Raw genomic sequence first — 18,230 nt, forward strand, 5'->3', positions numbered from 1 at the left:
TATACTGTACTGCCACACGCAAGGTTGGCGTGCCAATTTGTTTGTGTGCATGTCTATCCTCACCTGGGCCATGGTGTTCAGAGGGGATCTGGTAGGCTCCTGTTCCTCAGCATGGCTTGTGAAATCTCAGGAGAGGTCTTGCATTTGTGAGATATCAAGTGTGTCGTGATGCGAACCTGTGTCCCAACACACATCCTGTCCTTTTCCTCCTGTTTGTCTGTTATCCTCTGAAATGCTCCCTCTTAGAAACACAGCACTCCCATTGCCTTGTCCTCAAACCCCCTCTTGTCATCCTCTTTCTGACCACAACCTATTTAAAAAATAAAAAAATAAAAAACATGGAGAATAAGTAAGAGGAGCTGGTATCCCTTTATTTCTGTTATGCACACTCCTGTCTTGGTTTTCCTGTGGGCTCACGGCACATTGCCTTCCCTTTCCCTCCTTCTTTCGCTCTCTTTGCTCTTTCTTTCTCCCAGATGCCCTCCCCTAAGCCCTCCCACTTTTATGCCCTCGTTCACTGTACACAGCATTAGTGAGAGACAGAGTGTAGGGGAGGGGTGGAGGGATTAGAGGGATACAATGTGTCTCTATGTACCATGTGACCTGGTGTAGTAGGATTCCCCCCACAGCTGTCACACTTATTTCTTCATAGTAGCACAACTTAACATTCATACGCTTCTAGTGAGGATTGGTAAACTAACAGTGGCCATATACAGTACTTTATTAAACACTAATATTCATCAAGGTTTAAATTCTGTTTAAGATATTGTCTCCCTGATGAAGAATATTTTCTATACTAAAGAAAGCACTTAGATAATAACAATAACAACAAAACAAATCATGTCAGATTTTATAATGTGAAAGGTGTTGCTTACTGGGATAGACAGAAACAATTGTCACTAAGTTATCATTTAATTTACACATACAGCAAGTAGCCAGGACTGCCTTTTTCATCTGTGTAATATCGTCAAAATTAGGAACATCCTGTCTCAGAGTGATGCTGAAAAACTAGTTCATGCATTTGTGTCGTCCAGACTGGATTACTGTAATTCATTACTGTCTGGCTGTCCAAATAGCTCTTTAAAAAGCCTCCGATTGATTCAAAATGCTGCAGCAAGAGCATTGACAGAAATTAGCAAAGAGCGCATATTACTATAGAATTTAAAATCCTTCTCCTTACAAACTCCATTGTATCTGAAAGTCCTTATAGTAACATATCATCCCAATAGATCACCTTGATCTCAAAGTGTAGACACACTGAACTCTGAACCATCCCTTAGTTATGCTGCTATAGGTGTAAGGTTGCTAGGGGATGATGCACTGAGAACCTGCCCTAAATTTCTTCTGTCACGCACTGAGCTCTATTCTCTAATTTTTTGTCTACTTACTTCTGTATTACTACTCATGCATTTGTGTACTACTACTGTGTAGCATATCTTTGTGTCTCTTTCCCTTTGCAAAGTTCCATACTACTCATTTGTGAACCTGGTTTCATCAACCTGCCCAGTCTATCTGCAGTTATCCAGTCCTATGAATGCAGAATTCTACAACCTGCCAATGATAACTCATATATTCAGTCATTATACCAGCTAACCCACCTGTGATAGGACTACTATACTACAGCTGGTCTGTCTTCAGGACCAACCACGACCTCTTAAGACTGTTACATACTCCGCGAGACGTTTTACACTGTGTGTGGGTGCACGCTGGATGAACGGAAGAACAAATACGAACACGAGGGAGTTACAGCAATCTGACAGTGTTCCTGTGGTCTTTGTTGCTGTTCAGTCTCGAATATTGTCCATTTCATCCATTTTTTTCCTTGACCTTCCTGTAGTCTTTGGCAGTGTGTTGAACCTGTGTAGGGGGGCCCTCCTTTACCCATTTCCTCATAATAGCTTTTTTAAAAAAAAATAAAATTAGCGGCTATTAGTATTATTTTTACCAAGTATTTGTCCTTTGATAGTATTTTCTTCACATAAGTTACAAAGCTTTTCAGATTATTTAATGAAAAGGTCAATATCACAGTATGCCAACACAACAAACTTAAATGATAAGCCAAAATGACCAGCAGGTGATGATGCTAGAGATAGAAATATTCCCTTTTACACTCAGGTAGCTGCATTTTAATTAAAACCACACAAGATTAATGTAACATTAATGTAACTGTAGCAGTGACACTAAATATTTGGGAGCTGTTTGGGAGCCATCTTCTAAGGGAGCCAAGCCAAAACAGCAGAGTCTTTAAAGAGAGCCGGATCTCCCAACACAAGTCTTCCGGATCATCTTCTATGTTGTGAAATGGCTGGTATCAAATGGCATTACAAGGCATTATCGCCATCTACTGTTAAGGAGTATGAATAGACAGAATTCCCCTGCAAATAAAACTCCCCTTTCAAATTACAAGTGCATTGTTCTTCTTAACATTATTCTTATTCTTATTCTTATTCTAATTTTGCCCAGGCAAAGGCCTGACTGAAAAGAAGGGCAAATTCTCTATTATCTCTACTCATATCTTGAAAGCAGTTAAATATTGTTACTAATTTGTTATTGTTATTATTGTTACTTATTACTAAAATTTGTATGAATTATTCTTCTCTCAAAGGATACCTTAGTATCAGTTAAAAAAAATAACAAAAACAAAAAACATTTCATCAAGTCGCATAGTATTCCTGTTTGCTTAACCTACCTTTATTTGTTTGCCATGTGACCAAACTGACAGGTAGTTGTGTCCAGTTTTAATCACATGTTGATGTTATGCAGCTTAGACATGAAACTATGGATATCATGTAGGAACAAAAGGACATCAATGAAAGAAATACATTTTTTAACAATTTATTCAATTTTCAACAAAATGCAATACACTATACACAGCCTTTATCACAGAGCCACATGAATGTGATCAGCCAGAAAACACACACACTCACTCTCTCACACACACAACACAGTATAACAGATTTGACTTGACATACTGCATAACTGAACAGATATTAAAATTACACATGTAAGTGAACAATCCCATTTTCCTCCATCCCATCAACTCAGTTGCTGTAAAAATACATACTGACTTTTTTTATTTAAAATTTTTTTTGAAAGCCAAATTCAGGTTGGGTCGTGAGGATGCAGTTTGAGAAACTCCTTCAAGTGCTAATTTCAAAGTGAAACTATTTACTGCAGCATTTAAAACAATGGCATGGAGATGTAACCTGCGATAAGTCATACCTATGTTTTCAGCAAAGCATATTAATACCAGTACATTGTAACCAAGACGTAACAATAAGTGCCCTCAATTGGTCATAATGATGCAAGTCAGTCCACTGCTTCAGTAGAACAGGCAAGCTGGCCTAGCGCCATGTATTTGCCTGGATTACTTCACACGGCCAGAACCAATTCCAAGAGAACACACAGAAAAAAAATAGTATTTTTTATTTCATCAAACCTATAATAATGGCTAATTGGTAAATACCTAAACATGAGGTCTTCTGAATTTAGAACTTAACATGAGTCAGACTTGTTAGTCAGGGCCATTAATATACTGCTACTCTTATGCCACCTTAATTAATGTGGTTGTAAGTGTATTCAATGGTTATGGACTTTCTGAAAACAAAACATAAATCTTTTTCAATAAAATATTGTTGAATTATTGACAAAGGCTTAATCAGAGCTGAGATTTTCAATATATTTGAGGTCATAATGAAAGTCATCACCACGAATTTTAATTGTACAAGAGTTACGAGCCAGAACCTAAAGTGCTTTACTGTATATTGTATATGGCCACAAAGTGGTGCAATTCACACAATTATGAATCGCTTTTTCTTTGATCCACAATCTAACTAACATGACATAAACATAACATCCTTGGTGCAGGAAAGGCTGCCTCTAGCCACTACTGCACCCTTTTAGAAGAAAACATCCAATATTATTTATATATTGTGACAAAGAACTTATGTTCTGGAGAAGAACAGTAAATGATGTGTATGCACGCAAGTGATGACATTACAGATCCAAGTGCATGCATATTTGTAAATTACTGCAGATGAGCACTTGTCTTCTTCCAAGATTAGTTGTCATCCATTATTCTGAGGCCATGTGTTATGCACAAAATTTCAAGCCTTCTACCGTGTGCGGTAATGTATTGTTTATGTTGATTGATATGAAGTTAAGCCTACGTTCACAGAAACATTTTGTACTCATTGTACGTTATGTTTTTTTGTATGAGTATGGCAGTCTCAGGGTTGTGTCTAACTTGAGACCTTAGGAAGATACATAAGACTTCAATGGAAAAATATGGCAACACTCCAAAATGCTACATTAATAGCAGTCGCATGATATCTACTGTATACCACACCTACCCCAAAAAAGTCTGTTTATTAACTGGTGAACAAAGAATCATCAAGCTGATCATGTTATTGTAATAATGCATGTGCAGAGTTCAAGTTTGAACTGCATGATGACAGGACCAGATACAGACAGACTTTCACTAAGTGTAAGATGAACACAAAGCTGAAATGTAAACAAACTGGCATGGCATTTGCTCAAGTGCTCTGGTAGGATGAGCCAAGATGTTGATCATATCACTGCACTGATTGAACTGTTGAAAAAGACATTGGTGTTAAGGTGAAACCTTGTACATGCATAGTAGAAGTATAACTGGAAAAAAAATATATTTTTAAACTTTATTTTTGAGTGATTTTGTTTTTCATTGACTGTCAAAACTGCTGCAATTTGACTGTACATTATCCTGGATGTAATGCAGAAGACAAAAATAAGTAGTCTTTTCATTTGGATATATTTGATCATTAAGATCATCATTAAAATAATTGTTTATTTTGCTGCACTGTACACAGATACACAAGTCGTCCTTCTTTTTCCAATTACACTCACTGGCTACTTTATTATGTACACAAGTGAAAACGAATGCATTCTAATATTACAGTCCTGCTCTAAAGCTTAGCTTCATGAATGTAACTGCATTCAGCATTTGTTTAAAATAACAGGGAGCTGCAGGTTTAACTGTTTTCATTTTGGAGGCTGCAAAATTTAGCAATACAAAATTTTCTTCTGTTGTACCAACACATGTTTCTATTATTTTGGCAACTCCATTTTAGTCAATGGTCGAGGCTAAATAATAGCAACACACATTACAGGGCCACAAACTACATCCTCATAAGGTTGATTGTCAGCTTACACTGTCTCAACATAAACCAAACATTAAAACAGTTATGGAAGATGTACTGCAGGACCATTACATTTGAATGCATTCGTGTTCATTAATGTACCTAATGAAGTATGAAGTGGTCACTTAGTTAGTAAACACTTTTCTATCCTAGTGGTAGTAAAAACACTTTACAGTGTTCTTCATTAACTTATTCACACACCAATTGACGAAGCTGCCACGCAAGGTGAATGTCCGCCACAGTCAGTGCTTAGCGGACAACCTGCTCTACCATCTGAGCCATAACTGCCCACCTTTAAATCCAATTCTATCCAAAAAACAAATGTCACTGAAACATCACTGACACCAGTAATCACATGTGCCACCAAATCTGTCAGGTCTGCCATGTTTCAGGTAGTTCGATGCCTGTGTATTTTTTCCTTTTGTGTAGCAAGAAATAATTTAGCAGTGCAAAATGGATGGGAATTACAGAACTGAGGAAAATCTGAAATTAGACAAATACAGAGGAATTCTGTAAGCTCTGTCAATCAAAATTTTTTTTTTTTATATGTAATACTTTTGCAAACTTTCAAAACATGTTGCTTGTCAGTTGTGAGTTAATGCCAATTTTAGCAATTTCAATTTTGAATATACAACAAAAGAGTGTGTGTCAAAATTATTGAGGTCATAATTCTGAACAGACAGTCCTAATTGCTGTCAAATGTCACTGAGCATGTGGGCTACTGACTGAAGTACAGTTAAAGGAAAATAAATATCGCACCCAAACAGCACGGTGTTAGACACTGTGGGACCAATAAAGCTTAAGTATACTTGTGCTCTGGAAGCTTAAGTAAGCTTGGCTGCATTTTAGGAGCTGTAATACATTAAGTGATAAAAGAGCTATAAGATGAACACAAAGTATATCTATATTCAGTCTGGTGTATACCATATACGGTGTATGCCCGGTGTCCTTGCAGTATCCTTCCATGATTGTGTGGACACATGTGAGGTAATAGGCAGATCGTGATGAAAATTAAAATATAAAAAAACATAAAATAAACACAATCAGATGATCAGAGAAGACTCAGCTGCACAAACATGCCTTTCACAGATGTTCTGTTCTCTCCACCCTCATAATATTTTGTCTCTAACTCACTGCTGGTGTCCAAAGTCAGGAAAACTGGCATGCGAAGTCCACTAAATCAAATCTTCATGCCAAGCTTGGCTTTCTGTGGAATAGACAAATCACAGATGTTAAATGACACCCTTCTATCATCTTACAAAAAGCAACACCAAAGCTGCACATGTAAATAGAAACTTAAATATTGAGCTGATGTATTGGCAGCAGGTAATTGTACTCAAACTTAATTTTCTACTTTCTCCACTTTTTATTGTGTTTTATTTCTTTTTTACATCTTCCTCTTCAGTCTTTGTTTTAATGTTGACTGTTTAAATGTATTATTTATTGTTACATGCCTTGACTACTCTGTTTAGCATTTTAGTCAGCATTTGTTGTTGATTGAAGTACTTTATAAAGAAACTGACATTGAGAAAGAAGAAAGAAATCAACATTGACATTCTCAGCCTATGTCCTTCTCAGTATGTTTGTTGAGAGAGATGAAAGTAAGCTATGACTCTTTGTCAGCCTCACTACACTGCTGAAAAAAAAATTCAGGACTGTTCTTGTTTTCTTCAGTTAATGATGAATAATATGGTGTTCTAGGCTATGAGGGCTTTTACTGAATTAGTGAAAGACCACTTTCTTGCCCATTCTTCTGTCTACTTAAAATGATACCAGGGAGTTAGTTTCTTCTGATTCATGACCTTCTTCTTTATAGGGACAACTGTGTTGAGAATTGTACTAAGATGTAGTGCTATCAACAAAACAATGAATTGCTGATGGAGTTTTGGTAGCTTTTATCCTCCTATTAAGCTACAACGCTGCCCAATAGACATCTACTATAATGAGATCTCTTTCCAATTGTAAAAGACATTATTATAAATTCAAACATTATGAAACAATTATTACATTCTATGTTGTAAATTAGGACAAGATCTAGCGTGTGATTAAAACAATTAGTTGTTTGTTTACATTGTTTGCATTAATTGATGATATATTCATCATGCTTCGGCCATGTTCAGATCAGTTGTTTTTTAACTAAAAGAGATTTAGACAAAGGGGAAGTAACATTTCATCCAGTCCAGATTCAATTTTTGTATTGATTTATATAAGATTCTTATAATTAATCCCTACTTTCTCTAGCCTCTATGGGGTTTGGGGAGTTTTGGGTGAGGTGGTTCTAGAGAAGCATGTAAGACTATGTCTAACAGCTTCACCTTTTTTAAAATACTAACAAAATTGTCCAGATTTATAGATATAAGACCAGCACCCACCATAGTGGGATGGGATGCCATTACTTCTAATCAGACCAGGCTTTCCCCAGAAGGTTTTCCATTCGTCTATAAATGCCACGTCATTTGCTCACCACCTATACAGTTAGCGATGGCAACATGTGGCTAAACATGTCATCACTGGTCAGACATAATTACACATCGATTGCAGATGTGCTTTGATTGCCATAACCAACTTTAGTGTCCTTTGAATTCTGCAGGCTTGAATAACAATCTTCCCATATGTATGCTTATCTCGAGACAGCAGTTTCAAATATGATTCAGTGTTGCCTGCCCTGGCCCATTTAACTATGGTTGCTGGAGTCAATATAAAATGTGTCTGGGTTGGTGGTGAACCATGGGCCAGTGTGTAGTACTATGCTTCCTTCATACCATCACCCAACTGTGCTGGTTTCCCTGCTGTTTGGGAGCTGCCAGGGGACAGGGGCTACACTAGGTCAGTCCACATCAACTACCCGACTATTGGCCTGACTAGTTACCACAACTGGGTAATTTTCCATGGTGTGGAACTCTCATTTCTGCTCTCAACTTACGATGCCAGAAGCATGTTTGGGTTTGACACTGTATGAAGCCTTCTCTTTTGCCTGTCGAAAAGACTCTTCTGCTGCTTTCAACCTGCAGAACATGCAAAGTTAATGTGTGAGTAACATTGCCTTATATCAGTTAAGGTGAACACAACAAAATCCAAATTAACCACACAATAAATTTATCAGCCAAGTTTAATGTCTTGGAGGTAATCTGTCATGTTTGCATGTAAGGTATTTTTTTTAATTTTGGTTGGAAGAAGGAAAGAGGATGCGTGACTTCACCTCTCCTTAAGGATGGCTTTGTTCTCTTTCTTCCAATGTTCCTTGAAGTCAGAGGAAAACTCATGCCAGATGGAAAAGAATGTGTTGGGTGAAACCTCCTTCTCTCCCGTCTTGGCCTTCACTGAGAACAACACTGTGAGCTCCAGGAACCTAATGGGAAATAGTTGTTTTCACTAGCCTACAACTATTCCACGATTATTTGTATTATGGGTCATGCAAACAATATACTCAGTTTAGATACCCTGAACTAGGTACTTTTGATTAAGATATGATAATCCTTTAATTTATCCCACAGCTTGATTCTCATAATGCAAGTGGAAAATGTTACTTATGAATGGCAATCACTAAATTCAGTTAAATTCAGTTACTTCTGATACTTAGAAGAATTTGTTGCAAGGTTTTTACTTGATTAAGTATTTTTATATTGTGGTATTAGTATTCTTGAGTTGAGTATTCTGTGTCCTTTTTCTGGGTGTTATTACAGTTGTGCTGGTCAGACTGTGATGGTATTTGTGTAAAATGTAACAGTTGTTTGAGACCATTTAACATGGGTTAATACAATATTCTTATATATTATTGTACATTATTTTCACATTCAAATAATGACAGTGTACGCTCATCTGTTCAGTTTTACTGTTAAACAGACCCAAGCTTTTCTACAATGCAGGCTGATTATGGAATAAAACAACAACTTCAAAATATGTTTGAACTGTAAAGGTATAAAAGATGGTCTTAAATCCAATATGGCGGATTAGGTCATGTCACAATAAAGGACCTCCTCATAAATGTGTTTGTGTCATATTTAAATAGGCCTATCGAACACATTCAAAAAATGGAAAAGCTACATGAGGGTGGCTGCAAAATGAGGTTCACTTACAGCTTGTGAGTGCTGCTGAGTTGAGTATCCAGGATTTCCAGTTCACTTTTAGCTAAGGTCATACAAAAGGTCACAACAAGAAAGAAACATGAGAAAGTACTTCAGCTTGTTGTCAAGAGCAGGCATCAATTTATTCTAGTGTTGTGGTTTGTAGGAGTAAATACGGGTCATTAGCCATAATTAATAATCATTAATCGGATTACTAATTATTAAAATAAAATATAGGAAGCTCAGTGTCAAAGTGTATACTTCACTATTAATTGAGAAATCTTCATCAAGCAGTCATAATAAACATATTATTTTCATTAGTTACCTTGTGTGAGAAACTCCTCCATCTTGTCTTTGAAAGGCTGCAGGTTATCCTCATCTGACACTTTGCACACCTTTTCCACTTCTGATGTACATGCTGATAAAATAATCAAGAAAACAATACGTGATCAAGAAAATGTTAAAAAAATGTAACGTCACATTTTATGCATAATACAAGTAGGAGCACCAATCTCAGGAGATTTAACCTTTCTCTGTCAATGTTTTGGGCAACAAGCTCTCTTCTCTATGTGGAAGGTTACAGTTAATGACACATTTCAACTGAAATGTATAAAAGCACACTGCCAATAGGGACATTTTCAGAACTGAAGAGGCAAAACCTGCATAAATATGTGTGTCATCTTAATTGTCTTCACAAGACTCATCACATACTGTATTTGACCTGGGCTTGCAAGCCTTGCACTGTTTGTTGTTGCCATGTGTCAGTAAAAACTGAAAGCGTTCTTTGAAAATTGGTATAATTAATTCATGATCCTGATCCAGACACAACCAAACAGGGACATCATGTTTCATGCGAAAATCTAATGGTGTTCTGAATTGTATTGAACTGAAATCCAGAAATATAGAAAATTCTGAGGTGCGGGCTTAGCTGATTTCCACATTCTTTTATAAATACAAATTGCAAAGTATGTATACCGCCGGCTAAATAGCAGAAGCAAAGAAATATGTCGGTAAAAAGCCACTATTTTACCCGTAACCCCTCTCAAAACAAACGTAGCAAGAACACCCAGAAGAGTGCGGATGCAAGAAGAGTGCGGATGGCGGAATCATCTCCACAAGACGCCACAACCGTGATGACTGAATTGCAGGGTATCAAGACTATCCTCGAGAGCCTATAGCTTGGGACATTTCGGGAGTAAAAAAAGGAAATGAGGTGGTGAATGAGACAGTGAAAAGCCTGGGCTGCAGAGTTACTGAGGCAGAATCCAGGATATCCAAACTGGAGGACGAAGAGGCAAAAAGGGCCCCATTGGTGAATGACCTGGCGAGACAGAATCACATACTGAAGGAAAAAATAACGGCGTTGGAAGGCTTTTCGCGGTGCCAAAACATATGTATCACGGGTATGAAAGAAGGAATGGAAAGTCGCGACTGGGATAGCTTTAAGAAAATACTACTATCGGAGGCACTGGATATTAATGTCGACGACTGGTATGAGGTTGATAGGATCCACCGGGTCGGCCCTCGACCAGGAGACAACGCCAGTCCAAGACACATCATTGTCCGATTCCTATGGGACAGCCAAGGCTGCTGTGTTAGCAGCGGCGATAAAGAAGAAGCAAGCCACCTGGAACAGTACGAGGATTTTTTTTTTCTTCCATGATAATGCACAGGAGATACAAGAGAAAAGCAAAAAATACGAGGAGGTGAGATGAATTCTCCGTAAATGTAATGTCGAATATGCCCTGCGATACCCAGCAACAATGACTTTTTCATTGGATAACCGGCGGTACAAGTTCGATGCCAAAGCATTTCTCTCCCGCCAGGAAGGTGGGGGGCCAGCGGAGGAGACGAGTGCGACACAGACAATACATGAAAATATCACATGGAGCAACCCTACTGGAATGATGTCGAAGAAACGCTGAAAAGCTTGAGCTGAACGTGATCGGTCATTACATGGGTGTGGACAGAATTATTGTGCGTTTTAAGTAGAGGTGGAAAAAAGATTCGGGACCCTGCTCATTGCACCAAAGAAGACTCAAGAATCATGAATCTAGATGTCTATTTAACCGGCTCAGTTTAGTCCTACCACATTTGATTGATGTACTGATGTGCTATGTTCTTTCCGTTCTTAGGTGTTTACTATGCTTTATTATGTCTCGAGTGAACGTACTGGAAACACTCTGTTTCGCAATCGGGCCATTATGGGTCAAGTGACTCAAGAGACTTGCACAACCCGGCTTATATCAGTGAGTCACTGAACAACTTTAAAAGTGTCATCATTAGATCTATGGCATGGGATCAGAGTCTCTGGTAAGATGCATAATTTGTTACCTTTTCTTAATATAAGGGTGCGCGAATACTCATTTTTTTACTGTCTTTGCTCCTTGTCTCGTATACAATTATCACTGAATAATACGCCTTTAAATTTAAGCTCTCTGACAGTTATTTTGCAAATGTATTGTGGATTATGATGTAGTGGTTTAGTTAAGCTCAAATAACGTATCTATATTGCAATAATATGTTAAATTCAGGGGGAATGCAGAGTTGGCTGGCCTGGAATGCGCAGCTGAGGGAACCATGTATGTAACGGAAGGTTTGATGTTGGAAAGTAACGTGTTCGTAGGCTGCTGTTGCAGTGTGTTTCTAAGTTTGTATTTGTTTGTTTGGTGTGTAACCCTAGGTGTCTCATGCAGATATGGCTTTAATACTTTCTAATATCAGGAGAGGCAACCACAACAGTGGGACGCTTTATTGGGATGGTAGTATAATATAGCAGAGCAACGTGGCACTGTTTAAAATTGTAACTTGGAATATATCAGGGTGCAATAATGTGGTCAAAAGGAAGAAAATCCTCACATATCTGAAACAAAAAAGGCTGATGTAGCCCTCATTCAAGAAACCCATCTTAATGATGAGGAAGCGGCAAAACTCAAAAGAGAATGGGTTGCAGAGGAATATCATAGTAAATTTTCCTCGAGAAAAAGAGGAGTGAGTATTCTGATAAGGAAAATTTTTGACTGTCAGGTACATAAACATATCTCACACAAGGAAGGTAGATGGGTTACACTGGATGTCACTTTAGAGGCTCAAAGGATGACTATTGCCAATATTTATGCTCTTAATTCCGTTAACCCAGATTTTTTTTCACAAAGTCTGTAATTTAATTAGAAATATGGGGAACAATAATATAATTCTAGGGGGTATTTTAATCAAGTCAGGGATTTATTAAAGGATAAAACTTATCAATCCACTTAAGCTAACACTGCTGGTGTTATCGCAATAGATGTGTTGTCAGAAGAGTTGTTATTTGATATTTGGAGACTATTGCATCTAGAAGAAAAGGACTTTACTTTTTTCAGATCCTCACTCAAGTTATTCCAGGATAGATTATTTTCTGTTATCCCGTAATATGGTCAGTCAGGTGCTGAATTCCACAATTGAAAACATAGTACTATCGGACCATGCACCAGTGGATTTAGTCCTCTATCCTCTAGATAAAACAGAAAAAACTTGAGATGGCGTTTTAACAACTGTGTGCTGAACAGGGAAGAAAATTGCAGCTTTAATAAATCAGAAATGCAGGAATTCTGGGAGCATACATAATGAAGGCTACAGAGGACCATGGGGTAATGTGAGATGCTTTCAAATCCCTTCCGAGAGGGCGTATCATTCAAAGAAGTTCACTTATCAAAAAAGCAGAAAAGATACTTAAACTAGATCAAGAGATCAAAAAGCTTGAAAAGCAACACATGGAGCAGCAAGACTCCGGTACATGGGGTAAACTGAATTAACTTAAATGTGAATTAAATGACATACTGAACAGAAAAACTGAATTTGCCCTGTTCTGTACTGGGCAGAAATATTGCCAGCGAGCTGGTAAAGTACTGGCACACAGAGTAAAATAAATACAATCTCAGGACGCAGCTTCAAGCACGGCTTAATAGTGGTCGTAGTAAGCAAGTCTCAGTTTCAACTGTGAAGAGAAGACTTCGAGCTGCAGGTTTGACAGGACGAGTTGCAGCAAGACAGCCATTGCTAAGATGCCAGAATAAGACAAAGAGGCTTGTCTGGGCCATGAAACACTGCCATTGGACTACTGAAGACTGGATGAAGGTATTATGGACTGATGAATCAAAATTTCAAATCTTCGGTTCATCATGCAGGATCTTTATACGCTGTCGAGTAGGCGAGAGGATGGTTCCACAGTGTGTGACATCAACTGTCAAACATGGAGGAGGAAGTGTGATGGTCTGGGGCTGTTTTGTACAGTGTGAGAGGCACCCTGAACCAAAACGGCTACCACAGCATTCTGCAGCGCCATGCAATACCCTCTGGTATGCGCCTAGTTGGTCAGAGGTTCACCCTACAGCAAGATAATGACCCAAAACACAAGAAAAGCTATGCCAGAACTACCTCAGGAAAAAAGTACAAGATGGTAAGCTTGAAAACATGGAGTGGCCAGCACAGTCTCCAGACTTAAACCCCATCGAGCTGGTTTGGGATGAACTGGACAGAAGAGTGAAAGCCAAGCAACCTACAAGTGCCACACATTTATTGGAACTTCTGCAACAGACTTGGGAAGAACTTTCTGAAGAATATTTGATTTCTATTGTAGAAAGAATGCCACGGGTGTGTTCAGCTGTTATATCTGCCAAAGGTGGCTACTTTGATGAGTCAAAAGTTTAGAATACATTTTGGTCTATAAATTGATTCCATGATTTCTTTTTCAACTCAAATTGATTATTTGTTCTATGCTTTCATTTCAGAGTGCAATGAGACACTAAACTGAATAATTTTCAGTAAAAAAATGGAAAAAGTGTGGTGTTCTAAAACTTTTGACCGGTAGTGTACATCTCACGGTGGGATAGACAAAAACAAATTAGAAAGTTTTTTTTTCCTCAATTGGAATCCCAGCTTTAACATAGAATGGGAGAGCACTTCTTGAGGATGATATCTCTGTAGATGAAATTAAAAAAGCAACCAGCGGTCACAGGATAGGAAAAGGCCCCAGGAAACGATGGGTTTTCAGTAGATTTCTACGAGAAATTCATAGAAGATCTTGCCCCTAGATTATTGGTTGTGTATCGAGTTTCAAAGAGGTAGGCTACCTAAAAGCATGAGGGCAGCAGTTATTACACGACTGCATAAAAAGGGAAAACATCCACAGAAGTCTGCTAATTATCGCTCTATATCTTTAATTAGTGTCAATGAAAAACTTCTCGCCAATATCTTAGCAACTAGATTGAAAGAAGTGGTCCCATTTTTCATTCATCAGGATCAGGTGGGGCTCATACGGGGCAGGAGCTCTACAGACAACCTTCGAAGACCGTTACACATTATGTGGATGACAAGAAAGTATGACACACCAACTGCTGCCTTTTCATTAGACACTGAAAAGGCGTTCGATAAAGTGGAGTTCCCTTTTTTGTTTCATACACTAGAAAAAATTGGTTTTGGTCTAATATTTAGAAAATGGGTGGAACTAATGTATACTGATCCATCAGCCACGGAGATGGAGATTATGTCACCTCAAATCAGACTGAATCGTGGCGCCATTAACGCCAGTTCTGAAAAAAAAATAATGGAAGCGAACATAGCGAAAACTGGGACAAGTTGTATATTTCCCTTACAGGCAGACTCAATTTAGTTTTTTTTTTTTTTTTTTAAGTTTTAATTCCAAAGATAAATTACATCACTTCCATGTTACCGCTACAACTTCCTTCCTCTCTACTTAAACGATATGATAGAGAAGTTTATATGGGCAGGGAAAAAACAAACATGTTCAATCGGACCAAATTATATGCTGCAAAAGACAAGGGGGGATTAGCACTATCACGAATAGACTGGTATCACTTGTCATTTTCTTTATCTCAGCTATCTAAAATTGACCTGTCTCCTACAAGGATCCCTCCGTGGGTCAGGATAGAAGAGCAACTAGTGTATCCCTTTTCTGTGGAGACCTTCCTTTCCCAAACAAATAGGCCAGTTCCCTCCCAAGACCCGGTAATGGCTTTTGCCAGAGAGTCATGGGAAATTGCACATCAAATAACAAAAACTGATCCATATTTATCAAGCAGATCCTCCTTATGGTATAACAAGAAACTGTTAATAGATAAGAAGAGTTTCTTTTGGGATAAATGGATTAGGTCTGGTATTCATATTCTTGAGGATGTGATGGGAGATGTTGGATTCAGATCCTTTGACGAAATTAAAAATAAATATAATCTGTGTATCTCAGAATTTTGGAGATATCTACAAATCAGACATTGGATTCTCTCAAATAAAGAACATATTCAGCACGGTTTAACTGGAATTCAGGAAATTTCACATAAGATAGGAAATAACAGACGAGCATCAAAATTCTATAAATTTATGAAGTACACAAGTGCCAAAACTGGATAGTCTAAAACAGGGGTGGGCAAACTTTTTGACTCGTGGGCCACAATGGGTTCTACAATTTGACAGAGGGGCCGTGCCAGGAGCAGATGGATGTAGTGTTTGTGTGAAGTAATATAAATGACATGTAAAGGCCATTGCATAAAAGGTTTTGGCCTTTAATAGGTAGTAAAGCATGGATATGCAATTCTTTTTGAAAAAAAATAAAAAATATTAACAGCAGTAAAAAAAAAAAAACCTACTATCATGCTTTGGCATCTGCCTACCTAACCATACACTTCTTCAACGCTTTGAGCTCTGAGTCTGTAAATTAGCCGTCAACCTCTCAGCAGTAGCTGCCTGTTCTTGCGTTGACAGCTTGCTAGCGTAGTTAGCATGCTTCGTAGCAAAGTGACGGCTGATATTGTACTCTTTGAATACTGCAACTGTTTCTTGGCATATCAGACAAACAGCCGTTGATCGGACTTCAGTGAAAAAATATTTTGTTGTCCACTCCTTATTAATTCAATTCAATTAAATTTTATTTATATAGCGTCAATAACAATACAAATCGTCTCAAGACGCTTTACAAAAACCCGGCCTTAAACCCCCAGAGCAAGCCTGAAGGCGACGGTGGCAAGGAAAAACTCCCTTTTAACAGGAAGAAATCTTGAGCAGAACCCAGCTCATATGGAGGGACCCATCTGCCTAAGGCCAGCCAGGTAGAGACAGAAAAGAGAGAAGAGAACAGCAAAGAGAGAAGAGAAGAGAACAGCAAGAAACACTTGGCACTCACTGTCCACTTTTCTTTTCTTCATTTACTCAGTAAATACACTCAGCAAAGGCCAGTGCACATGGGGTGTGCCATCTACTGGGGAAACACAGGCATTGCAGGGAAAATGCCAAATAAATAAGGTTTAATAATATTATTTAATATAATAAAGACAGGTTCGGCGGGCCGGATTAAAAAGCCCAACAGGCCGTATATGGCCCGCGGGCCGTAGTTTGCCCATGCCTGGTCTAAAACTATGTTGAGAGAGGGACCTGGCTCAGGAGATTCCAGAAAATGTTTGGAAAAAATTACGCGCATCATGACACTGTTACTCATGTGAAGCACAATCATAGCTCATTTGTTATAAGATATTGAATAGGTCCTACTGGATTCCTTCCAAATTGGCAAGACTGAAACTTAGAAACAGTGATGTGTGTTGGAGATGCAATAGAAAGGTGGGTACTCTGGTGAATATGTTATATGATTTATTCGGTTCAGGTACAGGATGTGTATACTATGTAGACTTCCTAGGGTGTTGGGTTTTTGCTTTGTTTGTTGTTTTATGAATCTAGGTCTTGTGTTGTAGGTCTGGCTTAATTATCTGTGCCGATGCACTAGCTCCCATTGCAATGCATTGCAATGGGAGCTAGTGCATGCCTGTGCATGGCACATATATTACTATTGCTCGCGTTTAATTTTCTTCCGCCTTCTTCCGTAATTTTTCGGTTCGCTACTCCTCCCAGAGTTTTGGAGCAAAGTAGATAAATTGTATATCCAGACGTGCGCCTTAATCGGGACAAGTGTGCTATGACTTTTCTAAGCGATTCTTCCAACGGGGCGAGAATAATCGGGCAAAAACCGGGCGTTTTGGCCCATTGAAATGAATGGAGAAGCCCGAAAAAAGCGGCAACATTCCAAAATGTCCTCCTTCACTTTGCTGAGCGATTACTCGGCCGTGCTTCGGAGTAGAAAAATGCTTGGAAGTTTGTACGAGGCACGGGAAGTGTAGCTTTTTTATTCTGAAAACGGCGTTTCGATACCTTTTACGGTTTGGTCAGGGTCGCAGTTTACGTTTTGGTGAAATTTTGGAAAAAACGTCAGAAATTATCGTTTATAATGGTTCTCTGTGGGCGCACTCTGGCAACTTCAGAGTTTCGTCGAAATTCAGAAAAAAAAATGGTTCAATGTTACGGGGTGGCCACAGTTTTTGAGGTAGAGAGATAAAAAATACGTAAAAACGTAGGGATTTTTGTTGGCTTTCAGATGGTGTGGGTTTTATTTGTGTGGGACGTACGGTTTGGGCTGGAGGTTCCTCCGAGCGAGGAGTGCGCCGACCAGTTTTCGAATTTTTCCCCATGTGTGTGTATGTGAAAATCGAGAGCGATTTTTCGACGATTTTTCTCGTCGCATACTTTTTTTCTAAAACGACTACGGCCACAATTTTCGCAGTACGCGCGTGGGAACAACATTAAATTGAAGAAAACCCTCGGCTGACGCTCACAATGTCTTTGTTTTCCTGATAGGACTTGTAGTTTTTGATTTATGAGCATTTGTTCGGACCCCTAATCCTAGGGTCCAGTTTTTTTGGACCTCCTTCTCACTCAGTCAGAGGTGAGAGGCAGAAGGAGACTCCAGCAGCAGCTGGCCCTGGTAGCCATGACAACCGGACCCTAACGAGCTTACACACGCAGCAGAAGAGGAGCACATTCACACAGACACAGAGTGCCAAAACATTATGACCAATCCTGACGAGCAGACCCAGCACAGGTGCACACAGAAAGTGGAGGGAAAAGAGTTCTCAGTGGATAACAGGATCTGCCAAAACATTATGACCCCTCA

At 38.7% G+C, this 18,230-nt stretch overlaps 1 protein-coding gene across 1 annotated transcript in view; it reads right to left on the reverse strand.

The window, feature by feature from the left end:
• Nucleotides 1-6,357: 6,357 nt before the first annotated feature.
• Nucleotides 6,358-18,230, reverse strand: part of fmn2b (formin 2b) — a gene marked incomplete at its 3' end in the record, with an annotated part of 47,347 nt that continues 35,474 nt past the window's right edge. Inside the window, exons 15-19 of the mRNA XM_084567104.1 lie at nt 9,567-9,659; nt 9,254-9,305; nt 8,377-8,526; nt 8,101-8,182; nt 6,358-6,384 (exon numbers count right to left, since the gene is read on the reverse strand). Of these exons, the coding sequence (XP_084423230.1) occupies nt 6,358-6,384; nt 8,101-8,182; nt 8,377-8,526; nt 9,254-9,305; nt 9,567-9,659 (404 nt within the window). The remainder of the gene's footprint in view (nt 6,385-8,100; nt 8,183-8,376; nt 8,527-9,253; nt 9,306-9,566; nt 9,660-18,230) is intronic.

This window comes from Chelon labrosus (assembly GCF_963514085.1).
Source record: "Chelon labrosus genome assembly, chromosome: 19".
NCBI lineage: Eukaryota > Metazoa > Chordata > Actinopteri > Mugiliformes > Mugilidae > Chelon > Chelon labrosus.